At 42.9% G+C, this 22,563-nt stretch overlaps 1 protein-coding gene across 3 annotated transcripts in view; it reads right to left on the bottom strand.

The window, feature by feature from the left end:
- The window catches only part of LOC137420869 (zinc finger protein 608), a 105,664-nt gene extending 83,353 nt beyond the window's left edge, over positions 1-22,311 (bottom strand). For 2 of the 3 annotated variants that reach the window (XM_068106324.2, XM_068106325.2), the window contains exons 1-2: positions 21,744-22,311; positions 19,614-20,745 (exon numbers count right to left, since the gene is read on the bottom strand). In XM_068106324.2, coding sequence (XP_067962425.1) covers positions 19,614-20,612 — 999 coding nt within the window. In that variant the 5' untranslated portion in view covers positions 20,613-20,745; positions 21,744-22,311. Of the gene's footprint in view, positions 1-17,714; positions 17,865-19,613; positions 20,746-21,743 lie in introns of those variants that run through there. The other variant, XM_068106328.2, reaches the window with a different exon arrangement.
- Between the last annotated feature and the right edge of the window lie 252 nt (positions 22,312-22,563).

Raw genomic sequence — 22,563 nt, 5'->3', positions numbered from 1 at the left:
CTTTTTTTTTTCTTTTTTTCTGTACATATTACATTATCATGTGTTAGAAATATCCACTTACCACAAAGAAAATGTGTAGGAAACAGTTTGTGGATTTTTGTACAAAAAAAAAAAAATTAATGAAGTAATCAACAGAACCGAGTCCCATACCTACTTCTAGGTAGTTGGTTGTAGACAGCAACCGCCCAGGGTGGTACTACCGTTCTGACTTAGGAGCGTTAACGTGGTGCCCGGAACCATCTTACACTCTCCATGTCAGGATTGGTGGTCTTACTTTCTGTCTCACTCAAACTACAGCTACCGGGCTAGCGTCAATCTCTATTTCTTGCAAACAAACATCATACACTTTTCTTCTCTTTTATTTAATTAAGGCCTGGCCTTGGTGAGGGCTATACAGTCCGTGCCTGGAGCCTCCAACATTAACAAAAAAAAAATTTTTTAAACAAAAAAAAAACACCAGTTATACTAACGCAAGAAATCACAACAAAAGGTGCAAATTAGTTTATATGTGAAATTCGTTTTCATCAGCTGTTCCCTTGCTTGAAAGTCTATGGGTGGGTTGAGAATGGCACCAGGGAAGCAACTTTCAACAGAACAGCGTGTGAAGATCCAAACTCAGTAAGAAGGGCACGCGATGAAGGAAATAGCAGAAAAGCTGTTAAGATCTCCTACAGTGTTAGGTACACTTTACCACACCTGAAATAAACAGGATCGGCACAAGACAAGAAAAGGACAGAAAGACCCAGAAGAACGTCCCCAAAGCAAGACAAGCACTTGAAGTTGCTCAGCTTACACGATAGAAGGAAATCAAATCAGCAGTTAACAAATTAAATGAGAGCATGACTGACTGAACATTAACATCTCGTCCAGCACTGTGCGCAGAAGGCTGATTGCAGCAGGTCTCCATGGCAGAGTCGCACCAAAGAAACCACTACCGAGACCACAGAATGAGGTGAAAATACTGGAATTTGCAAAGCAACACCAAGATTGGGTGACTGAACAATCAAATTGGGTACTCTGGTCTGATGAATCCAGGTTCGAAGTTTGTGGATCTAAGAGAAGCACGTTCGTATGCCGAATACCTGGGGGGCGTTACGTCACACAATGTTTGCAGGCAAAGGGTCCACAACCCTTTGTGATATCATGCTACAGTCACGTGAAAAAGTAAGTACACCCCATGTAAAGTTTTGACTTTTTCAACATATTTCAACATACAGCTATTTGATCTTCATTTCAACAATATTGATAGATAAAGGTGATATAATATAACAAATATCATGAAACATTTACATTTTGTAGTCCATTGTATCTATCTATAATTCCAGCAATCTCTGTGTGTATGTTTGTATGTTTGTATGTTTGTATGTTTGTATGTTTGTATGTTTGTATGTATGTTTGTCTGTGACCGCTGTTTCTCGACAACTACCGGTCCGATATACTTGAAACTTGCCAGGTATATTGCTGGGGACCCGAGGATGTGCCTTTTCAAGGTTTTAAATTAATCGCAGAAGTAGTTACCGAGCTATGTCCAAAAAACGATTCAACCAATCAGAGAGCAGCGAGCTATCACGTGTGCCGAACGTGGCGAACAGACTCTGCCTCGGATGGCACATTTGAGAGCGTATTCATTTATTTCCCGTCGGCAAACTATGTTGGCGCTATGTTGGCGTTAAACGATGTTTTAAAACTAATTAAAACTAATTTGCGATTCTTTCGCTTTCCTGCGATATGCGACCTTCCGGACAGTCAAATGAGGACGTCACTTCCGGACTTACGTAGCGGCGAGCGGGCGCCATTTGGAGGAGCTGGGAGGACTCAGTCGTGATAGAGTGAGCCTGAGTGAGTATATCAAGACAAGAACAAGATCTAGAAGGAGGTATGTACGGTGCGATTCATATAATATATTGTTTAGTTATCGTCGATGAGGAATTTGGGGGCCCGATTAACTGCAGCGCCATCCGAGCTGCGGCGTCGGGACGATACATTCATTGTACGGTAACATCACGCACTTACGGGCACGTCCTATATATATAGTACGGGCATGCCCTAGTAATTTAAATAAAGATAAATGCAAATTTCGCATGTGGAAAAAGTAAGTACACCCTTGGCATTAATTGGTGGTATTGCCCCCTTTGGCAGAAACAACCTCAAGTAGGCGTTTCTTATAACTGTCTACCAGTCTCTGACATCGACTGGGAGAAATTTTTGCCCACTCCTCCATGCAGAACTTTTCAGCCGTGCGATGTTTGAGGGGTTTCTTGCATGCACAGCTCGTTTCAAATCCCCCCCACAACATCTCAATGGGATTTAAATCCGGGCTTTGACTTGGCCATTCCAGAACCCTCCATTTCATTCTTTTCAGCCATTCCTTGTTGGATTTACTGGTATGTTTAGGGTCATTGTCGTGTTGCAAGGTACACCTTCGGTTGAGCTTCAACTTTCCGACAGATGGCCTCACATTATCTTCAAGCAGCCTTATTGGTACAATGAAGAATTCATAATGGATTCTATGATGGTGAGCTGCCCAGGCCCTGATGCAACAAAGCTGCCCCAAACCATAATATTTCCACCACCATGCTTTACAGTTGGTATCAGGTTCTTGTGGTCAAATGCTGTCTGGTTTTCGCCAAACATGTCTTCTGGTACGGTGGCCAAATCGCTCTACCTTTGACTCATCTGTCCAGAGCACATTGTTCCAGAAGTGCTGGTCTTTGCCTCGGTAAACTTTAGCCTTGCCCTGATGTTCTTTCTGGACAGCCAAGGTTTCCTCCTGGCACACCTCCCATGTAAATCAAATTTGTGCAGCCTCTTTCTAATGGTAGACTCGTGCACTTTGACATAAACAGTGGCAAGAGCTACCTGTAGGTCCCATGATGACATTCTGGCGTTCTTAGAGACTTCTTTCAGCATCTTGCGGTCTGCTCTCGGCTGAACTTGCTGGGGCGACCTGGCCTGAACAAGTTGGCAGTTGTTTGGAATCTTCTCCACTTGTAGATGATCTTCCAGACAGTCGAATGATCGATTTCAAATTGTTTGGAGATCTTTTTAAATCCCTTCCCAGACTCGTAGGCATCTATAACCTTCTTTCTGAAGGCCACAGAGAGCTCTTTTCATCTAGGCATGGTGACGCCACACACTTCAACAACAAAGAGCAAACCAAACTAAATGTCTGAGGTTTAAATAAGACAGGTTCCTCCAAGATCCTCTCTAACGATGTTCTAATCATTTGCACCTGAGCTGGTGCACCTGATTCTAATTTTAGGTATTTGAAGTGGTGATAAATGTAGGGGTGTACTTACTTTTTCCACATGCGAAATTTTCATTTATGTTTATTAACTCAACTGGACAACCGTCCAGTTGAGTTCATCACATACTGAACCCTCCGGCGTCCGTCATCTGTCATGGTCGTCGTCGTCGTCGTCGTCTGTCGACTTTTCGACGTTAACACTCCAGCGTCCACAAATATCAACCGATTCTGATCAAACTTGACATGCAGCATCCTTACCGAAGGACCAGTTTGGTTTTACATTTCAGCCCGATCCGTTGAAAAATGGCGGACTTAGGCGACCATTTTATTTTTGGTTATGAAAACGATGTTAACACTCTAGCGTCCACAAATATTAACAGATTTTGATCAAACTTAAAATGTTTAACCCTTACAGACTACAGTACCTGATACCAACTATTGCATTCCAACCCGATCCATCCCAAAATGGCCACCATAGGCCGCCATATTGTTTTCAGCTCCGAAACGACGTCAAGACTTTTAACGTCCACAAATATTTATGGATTTTGATCAAACCTTGTTGGCTTTTCATTCAAGTCAAATCTAGTACAGACAACTGACCTACTTTAAAGTTGTCCAGTCAGTTCAGTTGAGTTCTGCTTCCCTGGAAGGTCTAGTTTAAATTATACTATGGACTACAAAATGTAAATGTTTCATGATATTTGTTATATTATATCACCTCTGTCTATATTGTTGAAATGAAGATCAAATAGCTGTATGTTGAAATATGTTGAAAAATTCAAAACTTTCCATGGGGTGTCCTTACTTTTTCACATGACTGTACATATCATTTTTGGTCCAATATCTCAATTATGAAGAATCACTTAAAAATAAAAATAAACTCATATCAGGATCCAGATCTGGATCTTCACCCAAATCTAATAAATTTGTCCTTGTCACACACCCAACCTGTCCAGTGTCCATCATGTTTCATCTGAATCTATCCATAACATTTTGAGGATCCGTGCTCACAGACAGACAGACGTGAAAACATAACCTCCATCCACCTTCAGTGGTGAAGGTAAAGAAGAGCCCAACTAACGTTACAGAACTGTGGAATGTATTTCAGGATATCTTGCACAATATTCCGGTAAGAGTTCTTCAGTCATATACAGGAAGGAGGGGTAAAAGAGTGATGGCACTCAAGGCGGCAAAGGGCAGACACACAACATATAAAATGACACCGTTCTTGTTATTTACTTCAGCAGTTTGTTCGCCCATCCCCTGAGCAGTGGGAGACAGGAGTGTGTGTGTGTGTGTGTGTGTGTGTGTGTGTGTGTGTGTGTGTGTGTGTGTGTGTGTGTGTGTGTGTGTGTGTGTGTGTGTGTGTATGTGTGTGTCTTGGCCATAACCTTTCACCATTTGAGCTGTTGTCATTAAATTTTCAACAAAGCTTTAGTATGACAATATGGAGAAGACAAAATAATACATTGGTGAAAAGGTCAAAATCAAACAACATCAGCAATTTTCAGCTAATTGACCCGAAATTTTAATAATTTGCATATTGGGTCACTGAACTGGTTCAACAATCAAAAGCTAGAAGCTGGTTGTTTTTTTTTTTTAGATCAAAGGTCACATAAAATTGTCAATTTTCATCTGATTGACTTGAAATTGGAACAGGGTTTGCCGATTGGGTCACCGAAGCCAAATGCTTTTGAAGTCAAAAGGTCATGGTGACCTAAAATCGTGAATTATTTGTATTTCTTTAGTTGTTTTCATCATATTTAGCAATATGGAAGAATTACAAATACACGGACGAGCTTTGCCTTTTCAGATGCTTTAGTTACCTTCACCAACGAAGATGGACGGAGGTTATGTTTTCACCCCTGTTTGTTTGTTACTTGCAAAATCAAAGATTTTTCAAGTATATTGGTCAGTCAACTTTGTTATTCTATCTGTCTGCCTGTTTGTCTGTCAATCGCCTACAGGTCACAACTCTAGACCGATCATCATGAAACTTTACCAAGTTGTAGAGCTAGTCACAACTGAGAAGCCTATTTATTTTGAGATCAAAAGTCAAAGGTCATTTCAACGGCAAAGTTCTAAAACCTTCATTTTCATCAGATTGACTTGAAAGTTGAACAGGATTTGCATATTTGGTCACTGAAGTGGGAAACCAACTATTTTTGAGGTAAATAGGTCAAAGGACAAACTTGTAAAATCAATTTTCATCCGATTGACTTGAAAATTAAAAAGCAATTGCATAGTGCCTCACTGAATTGGCAAAGCAACTATTTTTGATGTCAAAAGATCAAACGTCAACTCAAGGTCAAACTTGTAAAATCATCAAATTTCAACTGAGAAATCACCAATTTTCATCCAATTATCCTGAAAGTTAACTGGAGCTTCCAGGGAAGCAGAACTCAACTGAACTGACTGGACAACTTCACACACCAAGTTTGATCAAAAGCCATAAATATTTGTGGACGTTAAAGTCTTAACGTCATTTCGGAGCTGAAAACAATATGGCGGACTATGGCGGCCATTTTGTGACGGATCGGGTTGGAATGCAATAGCAACCTACCTTGTGTGGTAAGGGTTAGACATTCTAAGTTTGATCAAAATCTGTAAAAAAATTTGGCGCTAGAGTGTTAATGTCCAAAAGTTAACAGACGACAGACGACAGACATTGACGGTAGTCCAGTTGAGTTAAAAAGCAATTGCATAGTGCATCGCTGAATTGCGAAACCAATGATTTGAGGTCAAAAGGTCCAAGTTCAACTCGAGATTAAACTTATAAAATCATCAATTGTCATCTGTAAAATAAGCAAAATTTTCATCCAATTGACGTGAGCTTTGATTAAGATCGTCAATTTTAATCTTACTGAAATGGATAATTTGATGTATCCAAGACATCTTTTGGGGGGGGGGGGGGGGGGGAAGGGAGGTTGAGGGTTGATTTTGCATCTTTCTTGTCTGTTTGTCTGTCTGTAAACGGGATATCTCCAAAGTTGTCAACAGTTTCAGACGAAATTTGGGGGAGAGGTTGGGTGTGTAACAAGGAACAGTTTATTCAATTTTGGTGAGGATCCAAATCCGGATCTGGATACGAGAATTTGGTAATTTTTAAGTGATTCTTCACCATTGACAGATGGGACCAAAAACGATATACAATATAGCATGATATTTCAAAACGTTGTGGCTGAGTTATGACTAAACTTGCTGGATGAGTTGGGTAGGCGAATGGAGCAAGCCAATTAGATTTTGGTTCAGGTCCAGATCCAGATCCAGATCTGGCCTATCAGTGGGATACAAAAGGTAAACTGTCCAGCCTGGCAGAGGTATGCGATCTACCAAGTGCGTTTCTAGATTCACTTGCATATATAAAGGCTGATAATTTACACTAATAAACACATGTATGACTATTATCACTGATAGTTTGGTGAATTTACCCTGAAGTATTAATATCATTTAAATTACACAAACTTTCGCATGGTGTTGTACACAAGCATATCCTGAATTATTCTTCCACAGGTTAGCACAGTGCACACAATGAACCATGGGTACAGTGGTGATCTATTGGTGAGGACACTGGACTGGGATTCCAGAGGCTGTGGGTTCAATCCCACTGAAGGCAGCTATATTAAGGATTTGTATTCTCATCTCCAAAAAAGAAAAATAGCTCGTCTCAGGAGAATTGTCATGCCACTATTGGGTTGGCAGCATAAACCCAGTTGGCTTATTAATGACATTCAGGATGCGATAACCTACCTGACACCACCTGGTTGATTTATACAGTCACGTGAAAAAGCAAGTACACCCCACGTAAAGTTTTGACTTTTTCAACATATTTCAACATACAGCTATTTGATCTTCATTTCAACAATATTGATAGATAAAGGTGATATAATACAACAAATATCATGAAACATTCCCATTTTGTAGTCCATTGTATAATTTAAATAAACATAAATGCAAATTTCGCATGTGGAAAAAGTAAGTACACCCCTACATTTATCACTACTTCAAATACCTAAAATTAGAATCAGGTGCACCAGCTCAGGTGCAAATGATTACAACATCGTTAGAGAGGATCTTGGAGGAACCTGTCTTATTTAAACCTCAGACATTTAGTTTGGTTTGCTCTTTGTTGTTGAAGTGTGTGGCGTCACCATGCCTAGATGAAAAGAGCTCTCTGTGGCCTTCAGAAAGAAGGTTATAGATGCCTACAAGTCTGGGAAGGGATTTAAAAAGATCTCCAAACAATTTGAAATCAATCATTCGACTGTCCGGAAGATCATCTACAAGTGGAGAAGATTCCAAACAACTGCCAACTTGTTCAGGCCAGGCCGCCCCAGCAAGTTCAGCCCCAGAGCAGACCGCAAGATGCTGAAAGAAGTCTCTAAGAACCGCAGAATGTCATCACGGGACCTACAGGTAGCTCTTGCCACTGTTGATGTCAAAGTGCACGAGTCTACCATTAGAAAGAGGCTGCACAATTTGATCTACATGGGCGGTGTGCCAGGAGGAAACCTTTGCTGTCCAGAAAGAACATCAGGGCAAGACTAAAGTTTGCCAATGAACACCGAGGCAAAGACCAGCACTTCTGGAACAATGTGCTTTGGACAGAGAGTCAAAGGTAGAGCTATTTGGCCACAGTACCAGAAGACATGTTTGGTGAATACCAAAGACAGCATTTGACCACATGAACCTGATACCAACTGAAAAGCATGGTGGTGGAAATATTATGGTTTGGGGCAGCTTTGCTGCATCAGGGCCTGGGCAGCTCACCATCATAGAATCCACTATGAATTCTTCATTGTACCAGAGGGTGCTTGAGGATAATGTGAGGCCATCTGTCGGAAAGTTGAAGCTCAACCGAAGGTGGACCTTGCAACATGACAATGACCCTAACATACCAGTAAATCCACCAAGGAATGGCTGAAAAGAAAGAAATGGAGGGTTCTGGAATGGCCAAGTCAAAGCACGGATCTAAATCTCATCGAGATGTTGTGGGGGGATTTGAAACAAGCTGTGCATGCAAGAAACCCCTCAAACATCACACAGCTGAAATAATTCTGTATGGAGTGGGCAAAAATTTCTCCCAGTCAATGTCAGAGACTGGTCGACAGTTATAAGAAATGCCTACTTGAGGTTGTTTCTGCCAAAGGGGGCAATACCACCTATTAGAGCCAAGGGTGCACTTACTTTTTCCACATGCGAAATTTGCATTTATGTTTCTTTAAATTATACAATAGACTACAAAATGTAAATGTTTCATGATATTTGTTATATTATATCACCTTTATCTATCAATATTGTTGAAATGAAGAGCAAATAGCTGTATGTTGAAATATGTTGAAAAAGTCAATACTTTACATGGGGTGTACTTACTTTTTCACATGACTGTAGGTGTAGGTGTTGCTGGTACACTCATTGTGGGTGACTCTTATTCCCTTTCCTTGTTACAGGTCGTTCTGAAAGATAATGGGTCCTAACTCTTCTCCTGTACGTTCCACTTTTAAAATAAAAACATAATAATAATATTAATAATTGACATTAGTAATAATAATTACTAATAATTACAATAATGAATTAGTAATTAATTAGTAATTATTAATTAGTAATTATTAATTAGTAATAATTAATTAGTACATTAGTAATTATTAGTAATATTAGTAATTGATTGAATATTAGTAATAATTAACAAGATTTTCACCATTATTATTATTACTTTTAAAATAAAAACATAATAATTATATTAATAATAATAATGGTGAAAATCTTGTGGTTTGATTCGTCAGTGAGAACACCTTAACCCTCATCAGGCCGGGTTATTTTGGACCTCCTCAAAGCCAGGGGGTGGGGGCGAAGTGGCCTGATTATGGTTGAAACACTTTAAAAATGAACTTAACCAGGTGTTACCTCAGGACAGGTATGCGTGCTTTCAATTAAGTCTCCTATTAGCAATGTTTACCAAATTAATCACAAATTTCCATTATCAGTTTCTTTCTTGCACATTGACTGTATATTAGTACATTGATGCCAGCAATAAGCAAATATAAGCATTCCAACTTACCAGGGAATTAAAAATTATCGGAGATACTGCTCGAAAGAAATGTCAAAACAGAACACAGACAATGTGATATGAAACAAGCAACTATCATTAAAGATACAGCAAGCAGGCCCTACATCTCCACCGTTTTATCCTCCCTGCGGCGATGACATGGAGCCATACCTCACTCTGCCAAACATCCAGGCGAAGCTGCACAGGGCCAATGGAAAAGGTAATTCAAGAACACCGTCACCTCATGGAAGTCGGATTAGTGTCTCCCCAAAACACTGTAGGCCACTGTGCTGCCTGGAAATGCCAACTGTTGGTTTAAAAGTCTATTTCTTCCAATTAATGGGAGATCTCTCTCCTCTCTTTCTCTCTTTCTCTCTTTCTCTCTTTCTCTCTTTCTCTCTCTCTCTCTCTCTGTGTGTGTGTGTGTGTGTGTGCCCCTTCTGTCCCACCCCTCTCCTTTCAAACCTTCCCATACTTATTCCACATTTGTATATTGCTCACCGCACTTACAAATCGATTTGTGTAATCTCCTTTATTGTATGCATTTATAACCTAGATACAGAGGTCACCTTTCTCCTTGTGACCCTTTGAGAGTTCACTGGACCTTCTGGATGACCTCTCGCAAATAACAATTTATCATCATTGCAAAGCTGTCACCCAGAAGCTGTATGAAATAGCGTTAAAGGTACGTTAATGTGTGTGCAGAATAGGTAAGTGAAAAGCCCAGACTAAAAATCCCAACATACCATAAATCAAAAGTTTATGCTTAAATTGCATTGTAATAGACTGTCACTGACAACGTGCATATTTATGTAAGACAGGTGACCAGTATATATTTATATAAGATACACATTCAATGCATATCATAGCACAGTCGCATCAACACCAAGACAAAAGGGCGACGCTTATGGGCAGCTCAATCTCAGTACTGCACCGTAGGGCCACACACAAAACCACCTCGAAGAGAACCTTACAAACAAGGAAAACAATCAACAAAGGAATGGTGCAGCCACTGCAATAACCGCTCAACCAGGTGTTTTGGATGTCTTTAAAAAAAAACATCAATAAAAGGCAAAATTGCAGATTGAATCTAAATCGGTGGGATTCCAAGTTAAAGTACGATATGATGTATTTATTTGTCTGTTGTCTCATAATGAGCCTTACGTCACTGTATAAAGCTTACAATGATCTGAAAGATTATCGCAAGAAAGACAAGTTGATTATCTGCTTTAACGAGAGCAATATAAAAGGAAATATGGGTACAAATCTCAAAGTCCACTTATCCAAGCGGCTCCATATAGTACACAAATGTCTAGGAGCAAGCAACAAACTCGACATTTCGGCTCTCACCAACATGTGGTTTAAAATAACTAAGTAGAGTGAATTTGATGGCGCACCTTCGTAAATCCCCAGCAAGCTTGAACTAAAACGGCACTCGGTAGAGCGCATACTTCCGCCAGGATGGACAGTTTATGTTTTGCATCCCAATGATAGGCCGGATCTGGATTCGGACCTGAACCAAAATCTACTTGACAAGTCACTAACAAACTCATCCAACCTAGTTTAGTCATAACTCATCCATAACATTTTAAAATATGTTATATATCGCTTTTTGCCCGATCTCTCAATGATGAAGAATCAATTAAAAATTAAATAACTCTCATATCCGAATCCATATTCAGATCTTCAACAAAATCGAATAAATTCACCCTTGACACACACACACACACACACACACACACACACACACACACACACACACACACACACACACACACACACACACACACACACACACACACACACACACACTCGTCCAAATCCGTCCGTAACTTTTTGAGATATCGTGCCCTGTCGGTTTTAGCCCTATCTCCAATGGTGAAGAATCACTTAATAATTCAAATTATTCAAAATTCAAAAATTCAATAATTCAAAAATAGCGCTGGTGTTGGGCTAGCGGCTAGGGTGCCGGCTTAGGATCCAAGGATCCTGGGTTTGAATCCCGGTCGATCGCTGAATTAACGCCAGGGGGGTTGACTCAGCCTGTCATCCTTCCGAGGTCGGCTAATTGAGTACCAGCTCACTGGTAATTCCCTGTTTGTCGTTAAAGGCGGCAAAACGGGTTGGCGTCAGGAAGGGCATCCGGCCGTAAAACATTGCTTCAAAAAGGGGACCGAAAAACAACAACAACCACGGTTCCCGAAAAAGGCCAACCCCCGCTTTGCGGGGAAAAATGGCCTCTAAAGGTGGTTACATTTTTTATATAATTCAAATAATTCTCGTATCCCAATGCATATTCAGATCTTCACCAAAATCGAATCGATTAGTACTCGTCACACACCCAACATCTCCTCCAGGTTTTGTACAAATCCGACGACAACCTTTTGAGATATCCTGCTATGTATCATTTTTGGCCCTATCTCCCAATGGTGAAGAATCACTTTAAAAATTCTAGTAGCCGGATCCAGATCAGGATCTTCAGCAAAATCTAATCATTTTGTCCTCGTCAAATACACAACATCTCTGCCAAATGTCGTCAGAATCCATCCACAACTTTTTAAGATATCTTGTTCACAAACAAACAAACAGACAGGGGTGAAAAATAACCTCCATCCACCTTCGGTGGTGGAGGTAGAGTCACGTCAAAAAGTAAGTACACCCCATGTAAAGTTTTGACTTTTTCAACATATTTCAACATACAGCTATTTGATCTTCATTTCAACAATATTGATAGATAAAGGTGATATAATATCACAAATATCATGAAACATTTACATTTTGTGGTCCATTGTATAATTTAAATAAATATAAATGCAAATTTCGCATGTGGAAAAAGTAAGTACACCCTTGGCTCTAATAGGTGGTATTGCCCCCTTTGGCAGAAACAACCTCAAGTAGGCGTTTCTTATAACTGTCTACCAGTCTCTGACATCGACTGGGAGAAATTTTTGCCCACTCCTCCATGCAGAATTATTTCAGCTGTGCGATGTTTGAGGGGTTTCTTGCATGCACAGCTCGTTTCAAATCCCCCCACACCATCTCGATGGGATTTAGATCCGGGCTTTGACTTGGCCATTCCAGAACCCTCCATTTCTTTCTTTTCAGCCATTCCTTGGTGGATTTACTGGTATGTTTAGGGTCGTCATGTTGCAAGGTCCACCTTCCGTTGAGCTTCAACTTTCCGACAGATGGCCTCACATTATCCTCAAGCACCCTCTGGTACAATGAAGAATTCATAATGGACTCGATGATGGTGAGCTGCCTAGGCCCTGATGCAGCAAAGCTGCCCCAAATCCATAATATTTCCACCACCATGCTTTACAGTTGGTATCAGGTTCTTGTGGTCAAATGCTGTCTTTGGTTTTCACCAAACATGTCTTCTGGTACTGTGGCCAAATAGCTCTACCTTTGACTCATCTGTCCAGAGCACATTGTTCCAGAAGTGCTGGTCTTTGCCTCGGTGTTCATTGGCAAACGTTAGTCTTGCCCTGATGTTCTTTCTGGACAGCAATGGTTTCCTCCTGGCATACCTCCCATGTAGATCAAATTTGTGCAGCCTCTTTCTAATGGTAGACTCGTGCACTTTGACATCAACAGTGGCAAGAGCTACCTGTAGGTCCCGTGCTGACATTCTGGGGTTCTTAGAGACTTCTTTCAGCATCTTGCAGTCTGCTCTCGGGCTGAACTTGCTGGAGCGGCCTGGCCTGAACAAGTTGGCAGTTGTTTGGAATCTTCTCCATTTGTAGATGATCTTCCGGACAGTCGAATGATTGATTTCAAATTGTTTGGAGATCTTTTTAAATCCCTTCCCAGACTCGTAGGCATCTGTAACCTTCTTTCTGAAAGCCTCAGAGAGCTCTCATTTGATCTAGGCATGGTGACGCCGCACACTTCAACAACAAAGAGCAAACCAAACTAAATGTATGAGCTTTAAATAAGACAGGTTCCTCCAAGAACCTCTCTAACAATGTTCTCATCATTTGCACCTGAGCTGGTGCACCTGATTCTAATTTTAGGTATTTCAAGTAGTGATAAATGTAGGGGTGTACTTACTTTTTCCACATGCGAAATTTGCATTTATGTTTATTTAAATTATACAATGGACTACAAAATGTAAATGTTTCATGATATTTGTTTTATTACATCACCTTTATCTATCAATATTGTTGAAATGAAGATCAAATAGCTGTATGTTGAAATATGTTGAAAAAGTCAAAACTTTACATGGGGTGTACTTACTTTTTCACGTGACTGTATATATGGCAAAAAGTTCCACCAGGAATGACCCGACATCAAATTTTGAGTTCAAAAAATCTTGTTTTGAACCCTGTATATTAGGTCCCCACCACCCTGGGGTGTAAACCGGGGTTCAAATCCAAAACCTCTGGCGGTCACCTGGTGGAATAAACAGTATACTACACTGACTAAAGGTATTTTAAACCAATTTGAATGGTTGCTGGAAGACAGGACAGCCTGTAGAATCATACTAACATAATCATAAGACTTTAAACAAAGAAAAAAAATACCTATTTGGGGGGACAACCCCCCCCCCCCTCCCCTAACCCCGTATACCTCCTCAGACCCCAATTATTATAATGTCAGGAACAAACATTGGTACATCACGGGCGATGAAGGTTGTGGTGAAGTTTCATCGAAATTGCGTGTGTAGTTTCTGAGAATAAAGCAAATATTTTGGGGGGCGAGCCCCCATATACCCTCAAAGGGGAATATTTTTTAATGTGGTGAACAAACTTTGGTACATCACTGGTGGTGAAGGTTGTAGTCAAGTTTCATCGAAATTGTATGTGTAGTTTCAAAGAAGAAAGCAAATACCTATTTTAGGGGGTCAAACCTGGACCCACATTGACCCCCTCGTAAACTCCTTTAGATTTTCATTTTCTTAGTGCTGTGAACAAACTTCGGTACATCATGGGGGATAAAGGTTGTAGTCAAGTTTCATCGAAATAGTTGCGTAGTTTCAGAGGAAAAAACAAATTTCTATTTTGGGGAGGGTCAAACCTGGATCCACTTTGGCCCCCGGTACACCCCCTTAGACCCAAACTTTTTAAAAGCCGTGAACAAACTTTAGTCACAACACAACACATATCATTTGTGCCAAATTTGGTCACACTCCCATTAGCGGTTTCGGAGAAGAAGCTTCATGTGCTTACGGACGACGGACTGACGTACGGCCATACTGACGACGCGCCAATTGTGCCATCATCGCATAAGCTCCCCTGAACTTCGTTCCAGGTGAGCAAAAATTCGTTACACTTCATGCGTCTCCCAATGTTGGTTTTATTACCTCCGCCCCCAAAGGTGGATGGAGTTTAGGTTTTCACCCCGTCTGTCTGTCCATTTATTTGTGAACAAGATATCCCAATACGTTGTGGACGGATTCGGACGAAATTTGGCAGAGAGGTAGCGTATGTGACAAGGACGAAATGATTCGATTTTGGTGAAGATCCGGATCTGGATCCGGCTACTAGAATTCATTAAATGTTTCTTCACCATTGGGAGATCGGGCCAAAAACGATACAAAGCAGGATATCTCAAAAAGTTGTGGACGGATGATTTTGATTAAATGTGATTCTGTATTGCGATTTTCTGGTCTACGCTCAGATACAAAACGTAAACTGTTCACCTGGCAGAGGTATGCTCTCTACTGAGTGCCGTTCTAGTTTTAAAATGTTTTTAGAATGTGCCCGTAATTGTATTTTGGGGTATTTGACATTTTGACCTTACCCCAGGGCCTCAGGGGTGGGGCCAAAATAAAAATACTCTCGCACATTTCTGCCATGTGGTGATCATAACTACTAAGTTTGGTGAATTTTTGCACAACCGTTTAAGAGATAGCGTGACGGACAGACAGACAGGCAGCGAGACAGAAGCTGATTACATTTTCAAATGTGGCCTGTGTTTTTGTTTTTTTTTACTCTGCCTTGCAGAATCCAGAAGTCCATATGTACATTTACATGATGTATACACAATAAAAACACATTTTGCCCCCAAAAGCACCGACCAATTATACATAATGAATTTCTTGCCAATAAGCTAATTACAACAGGAAACAACAAGAAAAGAAAAGTCACCAAAGGTAGTACAACACCAACTTCCCATCCAGTGCTCCAGTGCATCCAGAAACTCAAGAACATCTCCGACATTTCACGGGCAATTAGGTCACTTATCGTCAGCACTGCATTTTGCAGGCAGGGCTTCTGTGAGAAATACGAGTACAATCCAAGCAGGACATTTCAGTGTCGTGGTGGGAGGGTCAAAAAGCAGGCGTTTGGTGTCAGTCGATGTACCATTAAGAGCTGTTGCAAAGGTTGGCTTTGCGCCATTATAATAATCTCAGAGCTGTCTGACTACAGCTTCAAATGAGGCCCACATCTTAAGCACAGTGAGAGCGCTCATGGAAAGCACACCTTGGAATGGGGCAAGCGAGAAGACTTCGGATGACAGCACTCGACCCCACTGTTAAAGGTGGCTTTAGGCCTTGATATTTTGCTCACTTATTGCTTGGAACGACCTACAATTTTAACTGTGCAGTCGACAAGACAATTTATCATCTTTATAAATCTATTACTCACAAGTCTAAATAAGTGTGCCACGATAAACAAAATAAACGATTTGAAAAGGAGACGAGAGCGACGTTGATGGCACACCAACACAAATCCCCATCCTTCCCACCTAAAGCAAAGTTGAAAGATGGCAAAAGGTTCCACAAGGAATAACCCAAAATCAAATTTTGAGTTTAAATCTTTCCTCATATAGACCCCTGTGGTCCCCACACCTTGGGGCATGAACCGGGGGTCAAATTCCAAACAAGCATTACATATTTCATGCATGTCCCAGTGTTGATTGCACGTACAAAGTTGCAATATAAAACGTTTCAAAATGTGCCCGTAATTGCATTTGTTGGTATTAGACCTTTGACCCCACTCTAGGGGGCAGGGCGAAAATGATACTGCTCTTGCACCACGTGGTGATCATGACTGACAAGTTTAGAGAATTTCTGCACAACCGTTCAGTAAGAGATAGCATAACGGAGGGACAGACAGACAGACAGATGGAGGCAATTACAATATCCCCCTATTTTTTATGGGTATATATGCCCATCAAAAAGCTTGGGTATAAAAAAGATTGAGGGGGTGAGGGGTTGGACAGCGAGACAATATAAATCATGAATTTAGGGCCAAAACTGCAAATTAGAAATGGGGACGCAGGGATTCGTTTTCATTGAGAAATTTATGTCCATTTATGGGAGGCACAGGATAGGATATAAATGGATGGGAAGCGATCCTAAGCCTTTCAGGCCGATCAGCGCACACGCTACAGCGAGCCGTGGCTGTTTATCCAAGGCTTGTGCGTGAGTGTTAGAGCAGACGCCTGGAATTCCATATGGCGAGTTCACGGATGGGTGAGCAGGCTGCACGCCCTCTGGAAAATGGGCTTCTGGGCCACAAGAAGGCAGCAGGCACGACTCCCCAACCCAAAGGCCCACGCTTGATCCGATGCCCAAAATACACACAACTGCATGACGGCCGTCACAGAAGTCAAAGGTACTATGGAGGCCAATATCAACGTTAAACATCCGATGAAAAATTAAAAGCATTTTCCGGAAAAGATGCATTGGTGCGATTCATTCCTCCAGCATGTTAGCAAAGTCAAGTTGATCAAAGCTGCAGCATACAAATCTGATGCCTTTCCGAATAGCTTGCTTTAATTCTCAGGCAAAACACGTTCTTAGCATCTGAACCAATTTCATGGCGATCAGGGAAGGCGGTCTGGAATTACAGCCACAAAGGACGATTCAAGAACCCTTGGAATTTCAAGCGGGAACGCTGCCAGTGCAGCTGACCCGGGGGCACCATCAAGATACCTAACCGACAGTACCACGCCAAAGACGCCCATCCGCCCCCCCCAAAAAAACAACAACATCCTTATCTAACAGAACCTGCTGGAAATGCCATTCCACCACCTCCCACCTTGCGTGTCACAGCTCATCTATCCGTGACTATGTGAAAAAGCACATGGGCATGAGCATGCAGGTACAACGTGATGGGGGCACAAACATGCTAGTCGCAATCAGGATAGAATGCACAGCACATTTGTCAAAACAATTTATAGCAATTAAATCCATAGGTGGTAATTAAACACCAAATAAATAAATAAAATCGAGAGCTAAACGATAAAAGAAAGTTGTGCCGTGTGAAGCTGAGAATCAACAGAGAGTTCAGCTTGGATGTGTCATACGTTCAGTGAACTTTCAATAAAATCATGGTTCTGGATCAGCAATCGGGTCAACACACCCAGACGTGCAACTTGCATGTTTTAGCACAACTCAACACGTGTACTCGCTTCATACGTGACTCCCCTCCTCATTCGTACCCAACCTTTTGCTCATTTTGTCCTTACCTTTGTCTTTGTCCTCGTTTTGCTTTCCTCTCACATATTTCATCTCTTACCAATTCCTACCTCCCCTCCACCTCACTTCCCCACACGCTCCACTTTCGTTCGCTAGCCTTTCAAACCCCCTCCTCGTCCACTACTGCCTCCCACCCGCGCGACAGTCCACCGTGGTCTTGCGGTTTATATGCACCGCTTGTCAAGGTGGGCGGTCCAAGAAAGATTCCAGGAAAGGAGGGAGTACCACCCAGCATTCCACAGCGTATAGCGGTCAGGAGGCATGGCTGTGCTCTTTTCAATCTGCAATCTCTCTCAATCCCAGCTCCCTGACATTATCGAGAAACGAAAACATCTCCATAGTTCATCTTACCTTTCCTTTCCCTATTCGTTCTTCTGAAGATAGGCATCTGGTAATCCAGAATCTTGGGGATGAGAGACTGCCTAGACAACATAAAAGGGTTTACCGCCATTCCCTTGTAATAACCCTACAAATTTGTAACCACTTTGCACCAATCCGCCAAAGGCCTGCAAATCCTTCTCAAAATCCCTACGTTTCGTTCCCATTCTAATTCTGGGTTTGGTGGCCACCGATTTGGAATAAAGAGGTCCCGCTTTCACCACACGCAGGTACCGGTATCGGTGGATGAGAATCAGATAGATTATAATCGTTTTCAAATGAATGACACTGGGAAACTCACTGTGCAGAACGCTCTTTGGAAATAGCCGAGAGGAGTGAACACTCAAACAGGATTCTTCCCTAAAAGCCACAAAGAACTTCTGAGTTTTGCAAGGCAGAGTTCAAACGCATGCTGCACTGAAAAAAACTATTGGGCAAAACATGGAGAAACTAGAACGGCACTTGGTAGAGCACATACCTCCGCTAGAATGAATGAATGAATGAATGAATATATGAATGATCGTTTTAAGGCCATTTTCCCCGCTAGAGCGGGGGTTAGCCTTGCGGGCCCCATGACAATCATGGTTCCCTGTTTGAGGCAATGTTTTTATGGCCGGATGCCCTTGCTGCCGCCAACCCTTGGTCACGCTCTTACGATGCGCAGGGATAGCGTGTACCTATTCTAAACCGGGGTACACACCGGGATCATTCATCCCAGCAAGCTGGTACTCAATTTGCCGACCTCGGAAGGATGACAGGCTGAGTCAACCCCCCTGGCGTTAATTCAACGATCGACCGGGATTGGAACCCAGGATCCTAGGATCCCAAGCCGGCACCCTAACCGCTAAGCCAACACCAGGCTGGGGGATTCGAAGCCTCCGCTAGGCTGAACAGTTTACATTTTGTATCCCACTGATTGGCCAGAAATGTAACCGGACCTGAACCAAAATCTAATCACCTTATTCTTGTCATCGACCCAACTCAATCACCAAGTTTCATCCGAATCCGTCCATAACGTTTTGAGATGTCCTGCTATTTATCGTTTTTGGCCCTATCTCTCAATGTTGAAGAATCACTTACAAAATAAATTTTAAAAACCGTAGGATCCAGATCCGGATCTTCACCAAAATCTAATCAATTCATCCTTGTCACACACCCAACATGTCCACCAAGTTTCATCCGAACAGGTCCATAACTTTTTGAGGATTTCCTGCTCACAGACAGACAGACGAACAAACAGACAGACAGACATGGGGGTGAAAACATAACCTCCGTTCACCTTTGGTGGCGGATGTAATAAAACATCTAATTACTTCCAAAATAAACTATCGGTTTGTGCACGATGCGATCTCAATACTCCTTTACAAATCATTATGACCATAGCACAAGGTACCATAAGCATACTATGGAATGGTGATGAAAGATTTGAGGCTTGGAGTAGGGTAAGGGTAATGGAAGTGGGGTGGGGAGGGGATGGGGGTGGAGGGAGGCATAATCAGCGGTCATGTTACCTTGTCGCTCCTCATCTTTTTTGCAATATAAGTGGAGTTCACGTTTGCATCCTTACTCTCCCTCTTTGCCTCCAAGACCACTCCTTGCCCGCCAAGGGGCTCGCTTGAAGAGGAGAAATCCTTCTTGGCTCCTGCACTGCCATCACCACATCCACTTTGTCCTTGGAAGATGCAACGGAATGGACTCATGCGCTTTAGGCCAAGACCCAACGGCGGCAAAGTTGCCACAGATGGACCAGCTGCTCTGTGGGTTACTCCAGGAAATCCACTTCCTGCAGCTTCCTTCTTGCTCTCCCTCTTCGTCTTACCCGAGTTCCCACCTCCAAGCCCACTTCCAGTCACATCTTTCCCTTTCTTTGAGCGGTTTCTCGATGTGCCTTTGTCTTTTTCCTCTTTCTTATCCTTTTCCTTCTCCTCCTTGGCCTTGTGGCCAGCCTGGGAAGCCATAAAAGCAGGTGCTGACTCTGTCAAACGTCCATTGGCTTCATGTCTTGCTCCAACTCCATTCTCTAGCAGTTGCTGCTGAGATGTTGGTGGTGGTTGCTGCCCCGATTTCCCATTTTCCCGGGAACCTTTGTTCCGTTTCGACTTTGTTTTACTTCCACTTTCTTTTGCACCACTCACTCCTTGAGATGTGGATTGGAGTTTAAGGGTCCTGGGTAAAAGCAGCAACGACGATCCAGAGGTAAGCGGCGTGCAGGAGGTGGAAGTAGATATCGTGGTTGCGGGAGGTACAGTGGTTGTGGAAGTAGCAGCAGAAGAGCAAGAGCTTGAAGGGGATGGGGAGGACGAAGAACTGGAATCGGCAGCAGCCATCACACCATCTTGCTTGCAGGAATGATCTCTGCCACCAGGGTTCTTGAGCTCCATTTTCTGCCGGTCCTTCTCAAGGTCTGCTTCCAGATCAATAATCAGAGCTCCAACACCGATCTCCCACTCATCAAAGCTGTCATAGACTTCGCCCGCAGCGTATGTGCTAGTGTCGGCACCGGCGGACATTTCCCGAGGTGATCCAGCTTCTACCGTCCTCGCGGCCCACCCGGCGCCACATCCGCCGGGCAGACAGCATCTGCCGCCCACCGTCTGCCCAGCTGTCCGCTAGTTAGTCCTCAGATGAAGAGTAGTGCAACTTCTGATTAAGGGATGAGGAAAAACACAGGGGTGGGATGTAATCGTAATTAGCAAGGTCCTAGGGGATTGCATACAGTAAAACACTATAAAATAGGAACGGATATAGGAACGGGAAACGCATTTCAGGACAAACAAGGTCAAGGTGTTTAGATGCTGCATTTTCATGGTAATTGTCTCATGTCCATAAAATACATCAGAAATGGAATGGTTTCATCTAATACATCTTCATGTCTGACGAAGACACGTCCAAGTCAATCATACTGGTGGATCAAATCTGGATCTCAGCCTCACATCAAAACTAGTCTGTGATAGGATAACAGGAAACCAAACAATCACACAAGCAATCCAATGACAGGTAAGGTTGTCCACAATGACCTGCTTGGTCGAGGGGAGTATTTGGAAAAAGGATTTTTCAAACTATTCTTGACAAGGTTAAACTGAGGGTTTGTTGGAGGCCTAGTTCTTTGGACAATCATTGGGAAACACTTGAAGCTTTTTTGTATGAATTTTGACGAACAAGTTGAATGTACTACAGTACTCGTGTGATTCACAGGTGTGCACATGTCGATGTAGATCAAATTGAGAAGATTACACGTGTGACGTCATCCTGTGTAGGCACGTCATTCACAATTTGTTCTCGTTCAAGAGGTTTGGGATTGTGGGATTCGGATTGGTATAAAAATGGGGATTCGTTGGGGAGGGAGCGGGATGGTCTTGGACGTCCAAGTTGAGTCAGGAAGACCGACAGACGTTCGATGGTCTTCCTTGTGGGCTGAAGATCAAGATCTTTCCGTTCGCAGTCGATCGATCCATGAGGAAACCCTCAACGTGATCGACGTACTATCGCAAGAATTGTACGAGGGTTGGCCAGACAGACAGTACGCGGCGAAGAAAGTTCGTACAAAAGGAGACTCCACCGCAGGTGACGAAGGACACACGGACGGACACGTGAGGACAGAGACAAAGAAATACAACAAGGACAACACATCACGACGGTACCTCGGTCCGCGGCAGGCTCCGTGTCTCCCCGCGCTTTTGTGTCCAAGCCTGGAAGTCTCAAACAGTCCCAGCGCCGTCCGACCTCCCTTCCGTCTGTCTGTCCTTTGGGATCCCTCTGTCCGCGCCCTTTGAAGAAAGCTTTGTCCGTCTCCTCGTGCTGCGTGGACATACCGCGGGCTCGAGCAGACGGGGCGAGGTAAAGGGAGGGAGGTAGGGAGGGTATAGGACACGGAAAAAGGGAAGAGGAAGAAGACTTTGAAATACGTGAAAGAGAATCGAGTAGATGCGATTTGGAATACACGAGAAAGAAGAGAGGCAGAGGAAGAGAAAGCGAAGAGGGATAAGCGGAAGGGAGAAGACCAGATAGGAAAAAAGGAAGAGGAAGAGGACCCGCGAGAGAAGGGGAGGGGCTAGAGGGGGAGAGAGGGGAGGGGTTTGGGAGTAGAGAGGGGAGGATTCGAGAGAAAGAGAGAGAGAGAGTGAGAGCGCGAGGATAGAGTGTGAGGAAGTGAGGTGGGGTGAGGCAACGGGAGGACACGCGCTCCTGCACGAAGCAAAATACGTAATGGAATATTTCACGTTGCGCTGGAGCCGGAGTGCGAAAACCTGGGGAGGAGACACTGTCAGTGGGAGGAGCCATTGGGGGGCGGAGCGAGACGAAAGTATTGAGGATGTGCGCGGGACGCGGGTATTCATCGTCTGTTCTGCGTGTATCCATCTCGTGTGTACGTATCTTACTCTCTTCGCTTTATGTGATGTTACTCAGTTTATGTCTCGCTCTGCACTCGATTCCTGCCGTTCTGAAGCTGTGTCAGGATGT

This window comes from Myxine glutinosa, chromosome 2, assembly GCF_964187855.1.
Source record: "Myxine glutinosa chromosome 2, kmMyxGlut1.1, whole genome shotgun sequence".
NCBI lineage: Eukaryota > Metazoa > Chordata > Myxini > Myxiniformes > Myxinidae > Myxine > Myxine glutinosa.
This window is presented reverse-complemented; position numbering and strand designations above follow the sequence as displayed.